This window comes from Arvicanthis niloticus, chromosome 16 (genome assembly GCF_011762505.2).
Source record: "Arvicanthis niloticus isolate mArvNil1 chromosome 16, mArvNil1.pat.X, whole genome shotgun sequence".
In the NCBI taxonomy this organism is placed as follows: Eukaryota; Metazoa; Chordata; class Mammalia; order Rodentia; family Muridae; genus Arvicanthis; species Arvicanthis niloticus.
Window position 1 is genome coordinate 31,044,228 of NC_047673.1, and position 17,139 is coordinate 31,061,366.

Sequence of the window (17,139 nt, forward strand, 5' to 3'; positions counted from 1 at the left end):
GAGGGACCTGAATTAAAGGGCCACAGCATTAGGAAGGTTGAGAACTGCTGCTCTAGAGGTTCAGAAGGTGAACATTCTGTTTTTAACTTTCAATTGATTGGCTAAACACAAACTTGAATAGTTGATAATAATCAAAGATTTTAGCCCACAGCTTTAATCCCAGCTCTTGGGAGGCAGAGATAGGAGAATCTCTAAATTTGAGGCCAACCTTGTATATATATCAAGTTCCATATCAGCAGTGTACATAGTGAAAGCCTGTGTTAGATAGTTTGTAATGCATGAATCTGAGAATTAAGGATAAGTCATTAAAAGGAAATATCCCATTCCAGGGAAGATGCTTTATTAAAATGTTTTACACAATTACCTTCTGCTTTTACATTTTTCTGAAGTTAACTAAAGTATTTATAAGACATATGTATTTGTTGACTTTCTCGTTTCTATGACCAAATGCCTGACAAGGAGTAACTACAGGGAGATGAGGGTTACACAGCCCATAATCATGGTAGAGATGGAAACATACATGCAGACAAACGCTCATACATATAAAAATAAGTATATTTTTAGTTAAAAGAAATTACCAAAAAGGAACTGCTAGGACAGAGGGACATCAGAAGAATGTGAAGTTTGGGAACTTGACCTAATAAATTTTTTCAAGGGAGTTACAAACTCTGTCAAAAGGTGTAAGATGAAAACTGAGAATTTGCCCTTTGGAGTAAGCAACAAGAAGGTCATTGACAACCTTGACAAACAGATTTAATGGAGGAAGAGGGTAGAGCCTGCTTAGGTTCAAAGTAGAAGGAGAAGAAATTTGAGACAAGGAATGTGCTGTTAAAGATAGGAAGGAGGTAGAAGGGAGGACAAGAAGGTTAGCTAACTGGAGAAGTCAGAAGCTCTCTAAGATGGGAGCATAGTGCAATGGCCATACTCAGAGGGAAGTAGTCAGTAGAGAAAGAAAAACATGGAATCAAAGGGCAAGAGAGATCTTCAAGAATAAGATAGATATTCAGCAAACAAGAAGAAATAAGCTCCAAGCAGTAGTTCCTGATGTCACACCACCTTAAGAATGGCTTATATATTATAAGGTGTTTATATAAGAATTTATATCTTATCAACTATTAAGAAAGGTAATATCCACACATAATATGGATAGAGACTAAAAGTATGGGGCTGGAGAGATGGCTTGTTAGTTAAGAACCATGGCTGCTCATTCAGAGAACCAGGGTTGATTCTTGGACCTACTTGGCAGCTCACAGACATCTGTAACTCCTGTTCCAGGGGATCTGATGCCCCCTTCAGGCATTCCTGGGCATCAGGCATGTAAGTGGTGTATTAACATACATGCAGACAAAATACCCATACACATAAAACCCTCATAAATGGCCAGTTGTTTATTAACACCTTTATTCTTATCTGATCTCAGCCAGGAATATACTGACTGCTAGCTTGTCTTCAGCTGTGTTTTTCTATATAGATATGTTAAGCATCAAAACATTTACCTTGAGTACTTTGGGATTTTCCCACACTGGGAATTTGATGTTTAACCTTTAGACCACCCAGCAAGCTAAGAAAGGGTTGTGTCTTTTATCTTCTTAGATTCTTATATAAGCCTCAAGCCATATGAGAAAGTACTATTATGAACAACTTTTCCAGTTACTTGAATAGAATATGTCCCATAGATTCTTGCTCAGCATATTCTTAACCGGGAATTAAAAAAAAAAAAAGTTATTTGCTCTTTAATGTTTTTTAAAACTGTTGGTACAGTTGCTAGCATCAGATAGAACCTATTACCAGATGTTCAACTTCCTATGTATAATTGAATACTTTTTTATTTTGAAAATTTAGATTATTTGATTTAAATAAAACAAATGTATTTTAAAGGAAACTCGTAATGATGTCTGTTCTTAATAGTCTGGTTAATACAAATGGTATTAACTTTCCCTACTATTCTTTATTCTCAGTTTTATGTTTCTTGATTGCTAAAAATATAAGTAATGCAATGTTCACTGTTTAAGTAATTGTTTCAAATTACCTTTTTATGGTATTATCAGCTTGTAGGCATTAATTTCTCTAATTGTGTGGTAGTAAATCTCTTATCTGGCATTTAATCTTGCCTCCCTGGAAAAAACAGACCTTACCACAGAGTAAATTTTCACATTGCTGACCCAAAGTAACAGGAGACTGTCTTCGCAGTAAACCTTTGCTTTCTGTTATTCATAGGCAGGATAATGATGTGCTCTGTTGCCTGGAGGCCCTAGTTAAACTCCAGTAATAAGTAACGTCTAAATATTGTTTGCAAAGCTCTGCACTTGGAAATTCCAGGATGGTAATTGCATTGACATATTGTTTTTGTTCTTTTTGGAAAGCACAGTAATTAAAAATATAGTTTTAACAATTTTCTGCTACTTTATAAGGTAATCTTAGTTCTGTCAGCTTGACTTTAGAACCATGGTTCTCAAGCTGTGGGTTGCAACCCCTTTAGGGGGAGTCACATCAGATATCCTGCATATCAAATATTTACATTACAGTTCATAACAGTAGCAAAATTACAGTTACAAATTTTGAATTCATATGAAGTAGCAATGAAATAATCTTATGGTTGGGGTTCGCCACAATATGAGGAACTGTATTGAAGGGCAACAGCATTAGGAACATTGAGAACCACTGTTTTAGATGATCCACACAGTAACCTAAAAGTGGTCATTATGGATTTTTATTACTAAATATTTCCCCGCTCTGTGTGTGTGTGTGTGTGTGTGTGTGTGTGTGTGTTTGTGTATCTGTGTGTAGGTGTACGCATACGTGTCCACGCACGCACTCGAGCACATACCCATGGCTAGGAGATGCCATCAATTTGGTGTCCTGATAACTCCGTTTTATTCCCTTGACAAGAAGTCTCCTGAAGCTAGTTAGGTGGCTATTAAGCCTCAGTAATTGCCCCTGCCCCCAGCTCTGGAGTTATAGGAGCCCATAAGCCTACACCCAGCTTTTATATAGATGCTGGGATTTGAAATCAGGTCTTCTTTTTTTGTAAGACCTGTATATGTATTCTTATCTGCTGTGCCCTCTTCAGCCTCAAATTCTCCATTTTTTTCATGAGTAGAAAGCATGAAATTAGAACATGAAGTGAAACTCACAGATTCTTAATAATAAAAAACAGATTTTTTTCTAGAGATAGAGTCTCTAAACATTGTCACTTATGTGAAAAAGAATGTCATACTATTATTATTTTGTAGAAAGTATAAGATGTAATTTCTTAGAAATAATAATATAAAAAGATAAGTTTAAATTTTCTTATAACTCTAGAAGTCTATGATTTCATCTTCTACTCTGTGGCCTTGTTAATACAAATAATTCATGTGCCAACTTTGAGGCCTGTGCTTAAATGGTTTTAAACAGGTATTTTTAAATATCTCTATAATGTAAAATTTTTCCAGTTAATTAAAAATTTGCTACACATAAAAATCCTTTGGGACTAGAGATGTAGCTCAGTTGGTAGAGCACTTGCCTAGCATACAGCAGACTCTGGGTTCAAATTCTAGCACCACAGAAAACGAAATGTGGTGGTACTTTCTGTGCCTCCAGAATTTGGGAGGTAAAAGAAGGAGGCTCCAACATTCACTGTTATCCTTAGCTGTAGAGTCAGCCCGGCCTTCATCAGACCATGTTTCAAAACTGCAAAGTTTTAAAGTGCTACAGCGATGACTTCTCTTAAATGTTTGCTGTCTGTGTTTTCCTGTTGTGTTTAAAAAAAAGTGCTCTAAGATTTTTTTCACTATCTAGTTAGAATATTTCAATGTAGAGCTAAATAGATTCTTGTTGCTGTGTGCTTAATTGGTAATATTTCTCAAATTATTTGTGTGTTATTTTATTATTTTGATATCTGATACTTTATTTTCAGAGTGAAATTGAGCTAACAGTGATGAAAGAAATTCAACTTTTAGAATTTTAGATTTCTTGTTATTTTGGTTGGCAACTATAGCAACTTGTCACCAGATTTAGTTTAGAAATATCCCAGTTTTCTAATTATAAAGTAAAATATAAAGATCATGATCTTCTCAGCTATAGTTAGTTGAAATTAATTTTTGGAAATTATAGGGCAGTAATGCTAATTACTGTTAAACTTCTCTAGATACATAAGTTTTTGGAACAAAAAACGTGTGCATACTAAATATCTCAACATGAATGTATAGAGAACCAGGTCTCAGTCTTAATCATAGGGCAGTGTTTATGGGAAAACAAACAAACAAAAAGAACATTTTGAGAAATTTGGAAATACAAAACTAGAAAAAAGAAAGTACACACATTAAATTTCAAGTGGATGGTGGCTCTGTTGAAGACTGTAGGAGAGCACAGTGTATTTTGAGATTTTCTTTAGAGATTTCTATACATTTTTTAAACTTGTCAGTATTTTAAAGATTTTTGTTTAAAGATATAATCAACTTTTGCTGATTTTTATTTTTTCTATTCTGGTACATTTAAGGAGGCAGGAGGGAGTAAGAGATTTCTGAGAGCCGTCTAAAGCCACTCACTCTCATAGATAAGGAAACCATGTAAATGCCCATTCCTAAGTAAGGCAGAGCCCACTATAAACATGAGCAGGAAAGATTGCTTTCACTGGCAGTTCATTAGCATTTCTGGTATTATTAAATGTCAGTTTACATACCTAGATTTTTAATAGTTAAGCCAGTTAACATATGTAAACTGTAAATATCACCTTTTAAAAAAACTTCTAATTATTTACTAAATCTAAGAAATTAAACTGATGATAATATTTAGTAAGGTGTATGAATACAAAGCAAATGTATGAAAGTCACACTTTTGCTATTCATCATAAATAACCATTTGAATCATAGATTGGTGGTACACTCCTATGTTCCTATAGCCTCAGCCCCCTAGAAACCAGGGCAGGAAGATCCTGACTTCAAGGCCAGCCAAGGCTGCATAACCAGGGTGTCTGACGAAACCAAAAATTAAAACAAAAGAAATAACTAATAACCAGTTAAAAATAAAAGTAGAAGTAAAAGATCTTGTTCGCAATTCAAGGCAGGCAGAAACTAAAGTCTGTGAGTAAATTATCATTCATTTTATAAGAATAAAACTGTTAAACCTTACCTAAAACATAGTTGGAGATGACTAAATATACATCTATATTAACCAGGTTAGAAAAAAAAGTCTATGTTGTGAGGCTGTTTTGACACCTTAAATTAAAAACATAGTGTATATTAGTTATTTGACGTAACAGACTTCTAGATGAAACATCAGAAAAGACAAAGATTGCTTCACATTCATTAAATGATAAGTCACCAGAAGGATATTAGAGTTTTAAACATATGCTCACCAGATTCTGGTATGATCAGCCTCATAAACCAAATACTGCTACATGTGAAAGCATGGGCTAGCTGAGACAGAGAAATAGTAAGTGACTTCAATACCACATTCTCACCAACAGGCAGGTCATCCAGACAAAATCTAAGCAGAAAGACTGTAACTAAATGGCATCATAAATCAGTTAACGAACAGAAAACTACTAAACTTCTCACTGAAACAAGAATACATATTCTTCTCCACAGTCTATGGCTCATTCTCAAAAATTGACCATATATAGGGTACAAAGTAGTTTTCAGTGAATACAGAAATATTGAAATTATCTAATCATAGAGGAATAAAGCTAGCTATCAGTAGCAGTAGAAACTGAGGAGTCCGGTTAGTTGATATTGTTCTTCCTGTGTAGTTGCAATCCCCTTTTGCTCCTTCAGCTCTTCCCCTAACTCTTCATTGGGGTCCCCAGATTCAGTCCAATGGTTGGCTGTGAGTATCTACATCTGTCTTAGGTGTTGGCAGAGTCTCTCAAAGGACAGCCATACCAGGCTGTATCTGCAGGCACATCTTGGCATAAGCAATAGTGTCTGGATGGAATGATGTGTCTGTGGATGGAACGGATCACATGGTGAGGGCTGCCTCTGGATGGCCTTTCCTTCAGTCTCTGCTCCATTTTTGTCCCTGCATTTCCTTTAGATGGGCAATTCTGGGTTAAAATTTTTGAGATGGGTGAATGGCCCTCCACTCGAGAGGGGCATGTCTATCTTCTGGAGGTGGTCTCCTCAGGTTCTATCTCCCTGCTGCTGGGTATTTTGGCTAATGTCATCCCCATTGGGTCCTGGGAGCCTCTTGCATCCCTCGTGTCGAGGACTTTTTGGGGGTTCTCCAAGTCCCCTCTCACTCCCACTGCTACTTATTTCTATTCATTCTCTTGGCCCTCTGGACTTCTCTCCTGTCTCTTCCCAAACCTTTTCCTGCTACCCCCTTTTTCTGTCCCCTACCCTCTTCCACCCAGGTTGCTCCCTCCCTCTGCCTTCTGTGATTATTTTGTTCCCCTTCTAAGTGGATTTGAAGCACCCACACTATGGCCTTTCTTCTTGTTAAGCTTCATATGGTCTTTGAGTTGTATCATGGGTATTCTACACTTTGGAGCTTATATCCACTTATCAGTGAATACATACCATGTATGTCATTTTGGGTCTGGGCTACCTCACTCAGGATATTTTCTAGTTTCATCCATTTGCCTAACACCGTTCATGAAGTCATCGTTTTTAATAGCTGAGTAGTATTCCATGGTATAATTGTGCCACATTTTCTGTATCCATTCTTAGGTTGAGGGACATGTGGGTTGTTTCCAGCTTCTGGCTATTATAAATAAGGCTGCTGTGGAAATGATAGAGCATGTGTCCTTGTTATATGGTGGAGCATCTTCTGGGTATATATGCCCAGGAGTGGTATAACTGGGTCCTCAGGTAAAACAATTTCTAATTTTCTGAGGAACCACCCTCTTAAAGGTGGTAGTGTTTCTCCCAGTTAATAGCTTCCTACTTCCTTAAGCATAGGTTGCTACTGGCAGAGCTGTTACTGAAGACTTGGACCTCTGTGCTACATCTCGAGAGAGACGGTTTCGTTTATTTGCATCTATAGAATGTGAAGGACAGTTGTTCATGACTCCACATGACTTTATTCTGGCTGTTACAACAGATGAGCCCAAATGTAAGTAAAAATTTTAAATTATCTGCATAATTTTTCCTTCAGTATCATAATAATTTTCAAGAACTTCCCAAGATGGTGATAGAGTGATGGATACGAAGCAATTCTGGCTATGTTAAATAGATGACAATAGAAATGAAGTTTTAAGAGAAAAATGCCTATTTTGTAAAAATATGAAACAGTATATATATATTAGAGTACATAACAAAAGTAATGTGACACTTGAAAATTCATTGCCCTATGCTGTGTTTGCAACCAATATTTCTTTTTACCTTTTTTTTGTTTTAAAATATGCATTGGTGTGAGCATGTCAGATCCCCTGGAACTGGAGTTACAGACTATTGTGAGCTTCCATGTGAGTGCTGGGAATTGAACTGGGGTCCTCTGAAAGAGCAGCCAGTTCTCTTAACTGCTAAGCCATCTTGCCAGCCCCAGCAGAATGATATTTCTTTAAAATCTTTATTATGTCTAACATTGAAGAATCTTTGAGTTACTCCCTCATATGTTGAACACCACCTTACTTTAGATATTCTTATAAGAGATTAACATTCTACCTATTATTTTGTGTATCCAGAATAATACAATAATTCAGAGGACCAGCACTGCTGTTAGCCTTGCTCAAGAATTGGGCATTTTTGTCATCTGCATAGCTCCTGGGTATAGAGATGGGTTATTTCTTCCCCACTTTTTCTCATGATAAAGGAGTGGTTTTCAAATTTTTGGACAGCTGCACATTTCTTAGAAATGCTTTATACCTGACTTAATAAAAAGCAGTGAGATTCTGGTGTATGGTTTTGTATCCAACTTGTTTTAATATGTACTTTTCAATAAAGTGTATAAATAAAATGCACCTCACAGATACAGGTGGTTAAAAAAGGGAAGACCACTTTTATTGTGTCTTGTGACTTTGCGTATTCTCTTTGGCTCTGCCACAAATTGTTTGTGATATTCAGGCTTTCAAACTCTCCAAGATGGTAGTGAAAGATTCTCTTGTATGAAAGGGTTTGGGTTAGATTAAATGGATGGATGGCTTGTAAGAATAAGGTTGAGGAGAAAAAAAAAAAAAAAAACCAGCACGAAATTTGTTACTGATGTTTCTGAGATGTATTGAATATGTAGAAATTGGATTTATCTAGTTTCAAGTCACTGAAAGATAATTCATTAAAAATTAATGTTTCAAATAAATTGTTTGACTATCATTTCATAAAATTTCTTATAAATTTATAGCCATTTTCCTCCATAGCAAAACCAAACTTTAAAGTTTTCAATAATTTGGCAAAAGTATACAGACTATCTTTTAATGCTTTCTTTTCCACTCAGTGCTGGGCATTGGATCCAGGCTTTGTATATGCTGAGTCCGTGCTTTTCTGATGAGTTTTGTAGAGGGAATCTCTTGTGCACTGTATGGAAACATCACCTGTCAATAAAAAGCCAATGGCAAAAAGTAATGGGTGGGAGTTCCGGTAAAGACTTTGGAACTCTAGGAGTTAGACAAGATCTGAGGAATTAGCCCTGGACTCTGAGGAAGACAGACACATGAAACTGAGAAGTACCTAGCCTCATGGCAGATGTAGACTAGTTTAAATGAGATAACTGAGTTATGAGCTAGTGGGAATGAGCCAAAGCTTATAGCCTAGGGATTTATTCATAAATAATTAAGTCTCAGAATTGTCACTTCAGGAACAAGGGGAAACGGGTCGAAAATCCTGAGCTTACAAAGTTTCATTTCAAACCTCAATGAATTGACTTTTGATGCTTTGAATTCTGACAGTGAAGACCAAGGAGAGGTCTGCACATACATATTTAGGATTTGTCAGTAGATGATTAGTAGTTCATGCTATGTATATTGAAATTGTCCAGAGAAACATTGTACTATTTTAGATGACCAGGAGCTGATTCTTGACGAACTCTTGTTCATTAAAAAGAAAAATGTACAAATGCTGGAAAAGAGTAAACCGCCAAGGTACTATCTAGAAACAAAAGGCATATACCAGAATGGTACAGAGTCATAGAGGCCAAAAGGAAATGGCTGGGGTGGGCAGTGAGTGTGACACTGCCAAAATGGTGAGGACAGAATATAGTCCAGACTTAGTAATAGGAAGGTTGCTGATACTTTTAAAAACTGACATTTCAGGGAATTGACTAAGACAAAAACTAGGTGGCAGAGTGGAGTGATAAATGAAGAAATGAAGACTCTGACAAGGAAAGGAAACACAGCTTTACGGGAATTTGATGTAGACATTGATCATACAAGATTTGAACCCAAAATAAACTTTAAAAGTAGAAGGTAATTTTTTTGAGTGGCAGGAAAGTGCTGAGAAAGAACACACAATCTAGAGAGTAAGAGTATGTTTACAATTAGCCACTGTGGAAATGTGGAGTGCAGAAAGGGCTGGAAATGAAATAGGACTCTTTTAAATAGTAATTATAAGGCTAAGATAAGATTTATAGCCCTTTGACTTAATTGACTTGCTATAATGTGGGTTCTCTAGTCTTTATTTTTAAGTAGTCTAATAATTTTATTAATATGAAATTATTAGTAACCTCATGAAGATCATCTTGCAAGTAAATTGTGTGACTCGCAGCACAGAGCCAGCTTTGAATTCATAGTCAAGGTTTTTAACATCTTTGATAAAATGTTATGACAGTCAATAGTAAAATGCACTTAAGGATTTTCTCAATAATTATAAGTCAAATAAATGTTAATTGTAAAATATACCAGATGGTTAGTTTTAATTTTTGGAAACTAAAAATTATCTTATTTTTCTCTTTAGAATAAAATCTGAAAAGTAAATTTTCTTCTAGGCTTAGAATATGTGTTTATTTTTCTATACTTAAACATCATTTTAATTAATATTTTAGAAATACTATTAAAATATTTCAGATACAAAAATTATCACAGATATGATAAACATCAGTCTACAGCCTGAGAAATAAAATATTCCTAATAGAGTTACTGCCTCTCTTTACCTGCTATTTTATACACTCAGTGATTTCATATGAAATAAGAAATTTAGAAAGTCAGCACACCCTTTGAAGACTTAATCTTAACGGCTCTTTAGTTTTTATTTCTTTAACAACTAATAATATTGAACATGGTAGATTTCCTGCAGAATGAGTATGTCTTTTGTGAATAATCTACTGTTGAAATCTTATAAAACCACAGACTCAAGAGTAAATCTAACTTCCTTGCTGGATAAATAGTCTCTGAGCATTGCGTAAGAGCATGTTCATGTATTTGTGTGGGATTTTTTAATACTCTCTCAGAACTATTACTTCATTGTTCTATTCATTTAAAAGGGCCACTGCAAAATTATGTGTACAGTATCATAATTAAGGTTACATGCAAAATTCCTGTGATTTTACTGCTTGATTACTTGGATAAAGAAAGATTTTGTTATGAAATAGAAGAGAAATTGATCTCAAAAAAATTAGTTTCCAAATTTTATAAAATTTTTCTTCCCCTTTGGATCTCAAGATGAGTTAATATATTTATTACCTTCAAGAGAGAGTTGCATTGCAGTGTGTTCCTTATAATTTCAAATTCAGTATATTATTAATTATACAGAATTGTATGTAGAAACAAATACAGATAGTTCACCAGTTTTCCTTATGCAAGGATACTGTAGAACTTAATTGCTACCAACTTGGAGACAATTGCAATATAGTTGGTTGTGCATCTGTCCCAGCGCTTTGCTGATTAAAGTGAAATATTGACACGATAAAAAAAAAAAAAAAAAAAAAACACATGGTATTGTATTCAGCTACCACACTTTTGCCCCACAAGATTAAGTGTAGAAGGAAGAATTCAAATTGGATAAGAACTTCCTTTAATTTGATGTGCACGCTTGTTATGTCTTCTTCTCTTTGCCTCTGTCATTTTTATCCAGCACAGACCTCACCTATGAATTATTTTCTGAAATACTAATGCATTTGATTCCAGATGAATGTTTTATAAGTATCATTAAATAGTGTCAGAAGTGTCCTTTAAGTCCCATAAAATAGTTGTAGCTTAATTTACCTTATGAATTTGGTTATGGGAAAAATTCCTACTACACTGATGTTATTGATTATAAAGTTACTGTATTAGAAACAAATAACATGAAAAGAGTATATCTTAGAGTCAAATAATGAGGGTAAAAAACCCTTTTTCTTTTGAACATAAAAGCTTAATTTTAAGATATGGTTTTATATGGTTACTATATTTGGATATACATTACATACAATATCATCTAATTATTTTATATTTATTTTAGTTGCTAAAACGTGGAAGTCACTTTCTAAACAGGTAAGTTAAAGCTCTTGGTATACAACATATGCATGTACGCAACACATGATACACACATGTGTAAGCACACATGCACGTTATCTGATTCTATATAATTATGTGTTTTTATATGTGTGTGTGGTTTTTATAAATAAAAGTCATATAATGGTGGTATTTTTAGTCTTCATAATGTCAGAAAATAAAGAAGGTGGGCAGTCCATGGGCTAGTAAAGATAAAGATTAATGGTGATTGTAATGCATGAATGTTAATTAGTAGCCTTTATTTAGAAACAATTAGCATTATCCACTAAATTGAAGATATACAGACTCCATACCCCACAGTTCCATGCCTGAGGTTAAATTCTACATTAACATATTCACATTAAAGTCATAAAGTATATGAAGAAATTCATAACTAGAGAAACCATCAGTTACATAAAAAAGAGGGTCAAAAGTTCATAGGCTGGTCATCATGGTTTTAAAAAAGCAAATGGATAGTAGACTTAAAGGGAAATAAGATGAAAGTGTTCAAGGATTCAACCACAGTTGGCAAAACAAAGGGATAAATTAACATAACGTTCAGGCAATAATCACTTCTTGGAGAGATGGAAGGGACTGTCATCGGCAAGGACCACAAATTGGCTTCTAATGTACTGATGATTGGCTATTTTTAATTTCCTTTCTCAAAAACCTGTAATGGCAAATGCAAGCTTACTTGTGAAACTTGAGAAACATTGTCTTTACAGTTAAATATAATGTAAAGGTGCATTGTGTCACAGCCAGAGGACTGTCTATCTCATGAGCTAAGAATTCTAGACTGTCCTGATAAAGGACCACAGCCTAGTGGCTGAAACAGCATTATTGTCATGCAGTGACCTGGGGCATTAGCAAGTTGGTTTCTTCTGGCTTTTCTCCTTTTCTGTGACCATCTTCTCACTGTTTCCACTTGGTCTTTCCTCTAATAACTTAAGAAGATCTCAGATGATGAAATTAGCGATGTCTCTGAAAGGCCTGTCTCCAAAGAAGCCAGGTTCCTATACTGCATTGTGGCCATAAAATACACTCTGTGAGGGAGAAAAAGGAGGGGAAGATGGCGGAGGATGGAGAGTAGGGTTAGGACTAAAATAGTAACAAGTAATACAATTTAAAAAGTTGATATCTAATAAGAGTTTTGCAAGTTCTGCTATATATAAAAATAAATGAATCAAAGTTAATAACATGCTGATAATAATTATAAATTGATACTAGCAATTAGAAAACTGTATCAAGATATGTTGCATAATAGCCACAAAATCTATCAAGTATTCATAAGTATACCATCTTAGTTACTTATTACTTAAGTTACTTAGTTAACTTCTTAGACTCTCTGGTATAAACTTTTCTGTTTCAGTGACAAAACACAATGACCAAGGAGAGAAATTATTTATGGTTGTGGATAGCAACCATAAGCATATAGATAGTTGTAGAGAAAAGGAATGGCAGCAGAAAGGGCTAAGAGCCCTCATCTTGATCCAAAAGCAGGAAGCAAAGAGTTAACTCAAAGTAGCACAAGTCTTTGGAAACCTCAAAGTCCATGCCCAGTGATATACTTCCTGTAACAAGGCCATACCTTATTTTTTTTTAAGATTTATTTATTTAATGTGTATGAGTACACTGTTGCTGTCTTTCAGACATATCCTAAGAAGGCATCAGATACCATTAGAGATGGTTGTGAACCACCATGTGGTTGCTGGGAATTGAACTCAGGACCTCTGGAAGAGCAGCCAGTTCTCTTAACCACTCAGCCATCTCTCCAACCCCCAAGGCCACACCTTCTGATGCTCCCCAAAAAGCCAAGAACCAGAAACCAAATATTGAAACATGATGCTCTGAGAGCCATTCTTATTCAAACTACTATGTTCCATTCCCTGGCCCCCATGCCTTCTGGTGGCCATATCATAATGCAAAATCAAGTTAGTCCAACTTTAGACATCCTCGTGGTCTTTTAGTATCAACTCCATTTTAAAGAGCAAAGTCTAACATCTCTTTTGAGACTCAAGATAGTCTCCTCCTGATAAGCACCTGTAAAATCAAAAGCAAATCACATACTTCTGACATACAGAATATACATTGCCATTCCATTGTGAGGCCTTGTAGCATAGTGAAGGAATTAGCAAAACTAAAACCTAGAGGGGCAACCTCCAGATCCTGTAGCTTTGTGCTTGGTATCAGAGGGCTCAAATGGCTCTGTCCTTCCAGCTTGGCAGCCTGCACCAGACTTTTCTCTTGGTGTTGCCAACTCTCCTTGGAAGATATCTCATGGCTCCAGCACATTTAACATCTTTGGTTTCCAACAAAATCCAGGCTTCACTTTTACAGCTTCATACAATGGCCTTTCAGGGTCTTCATGATAGGACAAACCTGTCACATAGTGCCTGGCCTCAACTGTTCTCTTTAACGCACAACGGTATAACCCCTGTACTGGTGTATGCTTCATGACTTCAAAGCCATGGCTAGGCTGCCAGGCTTCGCCGCCCACTGGGATGGAGCCCTTGAGTCACATTGCAGCAGCATTCCTCTGCTGCTGCTTTTAAGGAGGGGAATTTTTTAGGTCTTTTCCCTTTGCAAGTTGAAACCTGATTGAGACCTCCCCCTGAGGACACCACTCCCCTTATTTATTTTAGATCAGGCTTCTCCTCAGTAATATCTCTTCCAGCACAAGCTTTGACTTGACATTAAGTGTCCTGATTTATTCTTCTCTTCCAACTGTACATGTTGTATTTCTTCTGCCCCACTTGTGGTTTTTCATTGTAGACCTATATAATATTAATACCAAATAACCATGTGACGGAATCCATATTAGGCTGTCTTGAAGTCTCATCTGCCAGAAAAATATCAGTCCATTGCTTTTTAATTTAGCCTCAGGATAATTCTTAGGACAAGAGCGGAAATCAGCAGTTCTGTTTCAAAATATCACAAAAATGACCAGTAGTTGAGTTGTTTCCCTTAGAAGTCTCTTTGGCTGGGCCTCCATGGTTCATGTGGCTTTCAGGACTGTAACTTTCTAGGTTTCTACTAGGGTGGACCATTAAGACCTGTTTACTCAATCACTTTGCTAGTCCAGAACCCCAAAACCACATGGTTAGGAATATCACAGCAACAGCCCACTCTCTGGTATAAACTTGTCTTAATTACTTTTCCATTACAGTAACAAAGTACCACGAATAAGATAACTTATAAAAGAATGTGTTTGAGTTTATGATTCCAGAGGGTTCAAGTCCATGATGACAAAGCAAAGGCATGGCATCAGGAACAGCTGAGAGTACATCTTGATCTAAAAGGAGGCAGAGAACTAACTCACAGTAACAAACATCATAGGATACCCCAGAAATGGTTCCCAGTGACATACTTTCTCCAGCATGGCCACACCTCCTGTCTTCCCCAACCAGCCACCAACTGGAGCTCAAGTATTCAAACATGAGTCTATGGGGACCATTTGCATTCAAACCACCACATAACATATACTTAATAGAGTATACAACATTTTATAGTTGTCTTTCAAGCAAAGGAGTAAACATATAGTATCATATTCATGGGTACTAAACTATTTATGATATGTATGTGAAAAATTATCTATATATTAGTGTTAATACTGGTCTTACTCTAATATGAAGAAAACATACTTTAGTTTTTACATTTTAAAACATTTGAGTAAGAACTCTAAAATATTTGGAATGGTTTTGAAAAGGAAATAAAGAGGTGTTAGAAATGAGAGCAAGGAATTCATATTAGAAGAATGATAAAGATTAATAGTAGATTGATAATTAAAATAACATGTGTCATTACAAGGATTTTTTTAACTAGGTAAAATAAAAGAGTAATAGGTAATAGAACAATCCAGAAACAGATCTAGGCATTTTAGGGAAGATCTGTAAACCAGTAGAGAACAGACTGATGCCCCAATTATGTGTAAGAATAATGGGCTTTCTATGGTAGTTCTATCCTCAGAACCCACCACCATATATAAAAGCTAATTACAGATGAGTTTGTGTTCTTTGTTTTTTCTTCAAAGCATCATGGTTAGTAACTTTCCTCTTCATAGAAAAATATTTCATAGGCTTAGAAAAAATAAACACATCATAATATAGCACTGTAATTATGTACTATAAAAATCATTGCAAATTTGTAAAAATACAGTATTCACACAGCATAGATACCAGTAATGATCATTTTTTTACTAGTGATTCATTCACATATATGATGATTATGTATAAATAACTATTATATATCAAATACTGTCAGAGGTATATAAGTAAATTTATAGTCTACTAAACAGTTGGTTGTAATTATAAACACCCATAAATATTGACATATCAGTGGTTGCTAGTACCAAATAATGTCTTCTCACTCAAAAGTAATGGAGAGAAGTAAGAAGCTCTAGGGAACTGGGAAATAGAATTGTAGATGCTCATTTTGTCTTTGCCTTTAGTTATATTTTTTACCCTCATTAATTCTCAGGAGTATACCTCAATCCACATAACCATAACTTGGGTCCAGAACGGAAGATGTCTTGCGTTTGGGACCATTATACAGTATAACACTGGTTTCCTTGTGCAGAAGAAAAGAGCACAGTGGAAGCAGATGAGCTACTCAGTCCTTGCTACCAGAATGCCACAGTGCAGATGACACCCAGAAATGCTTTTCTTAAAAATTCAGAGAATTGCAAAGTAGTACCTTCTCTTTTGCCTTCAAAATGTAATAAAAATGATAATTCTTGTGCACCCAAGTGTCAAGTCCTACCACCTTAGAATTTCAAAGAAAAGAGTAAACTCTCTTTCAGCTAAGTACATCTTAGCTGAAAGAGCAGGACTGAGTATCATGCTTTCCTGTGTGGAATAGGTTAGACCCAAATGTAGAATTAGGGACATTCTTGTACTGAAAAGGGAGGCTCACTCTCTTAACAAGGGGATTGATACTTGTACCCCACCAAAGAAAATAATTGTTTTGAAAAAATATATGCTGTCCAGGCCAGCTGGACAATCAAGTGGGACCCTTAGACCCTGTGGAGAGGACTGAGATGTGTGAGAAAATAAAGAGGCACAGCAAGTTAAAAAGTCTGATCAAGCTGGCAAAATTTTTATTGTTCACACAGGTTATATACTCTAAAAATAAGATATGGGGAGGGGTAGGAAAGAAAAGAGGGCTTTGTAGGTGGAGGAAGCTAGCTGCAGCTGTGGGGTCTAACTAAGTTATTCTCACAAAGCCTTGCCATTACCAGGGGTTCTAAAAACATCTATCTAGCAGGATGTTGGCTAAATCTAGAGATCAGGAGGAAGGGTTACTAAGGTGGGTTGCTATGAGGCCTTGTTTGAAGTTCTGAGAACTGACAAGTGAATCATGGAAGGTAAGCAGAAAGAATAGTAGATAGGAGAGCCAAGGGTGAGTGTTTGCCAAGAGTAAGGCCTTGCCATGCCTTCCCACATCTCCCCCTTCCCTGTATAATAGAACGCTGATAGCATTGAGGAGGAAGTAGAGGCCTGATCCCCTTTGAGTTTCAGGAGTTATACTGAAGGGCTAAGCACTCCTTGGTTGGGTAGGCTGGGCCCCAGCCTCCTGGGCACTTTTTCAAGGGGACAGGAAGAGTGACCTGTATGCATTCAGGCATGTTTCTCAGGATCCCATCTTTGAGCGCAAAGAAAGAGGTATCTCTGCAGTACTTTGTCTCCAGCATCCCCCTTTACAGAGGAGGATCAGTGGTATCAGTGGCACCTTTAGGACGTCCCACAAAGGCAGCTGCTCTAGGGAATTGGGGGGGGGGTGAACTTTGAAGCACCACATTGGAGCTGGCGCTTGACAACTTC

At 36.2% G+C, this 17,139-nt stretch overlaps 1 protein-coding gene across 3 annotated transcripts in view; it reads left to right on the top strand.

The window, feature by feature from the left end:
• The window catches only part of Micu3 (mitochondrial calcium uptake 3), a 77,638-nt gene that overhangs the window by 18,261 nt on the left and 42,238 nt on the right, over nt 1-17,139 (top strand). For 2 of the 3 annotated variants that reach the window (XM_034520552.2, XM_034520553.2), the window contains exons 2-3: nt 6,882-7,035; nt 11,289-11,320. The exons of the other annotated variant lie outside the window; for it this stretch is intronic. In XM_034520552.2, the coding sequence (XP_034376443.1) occupies nt 6,882-7,035; nt 11,289-11,320 (186 nt within the window). The remainder of the gene's footprint in view (nt 1-6,881; nt 7,036-11,288; nt 11,321-17,139) is intronic. 3 annotated transcript variants of the gene reach the window in all.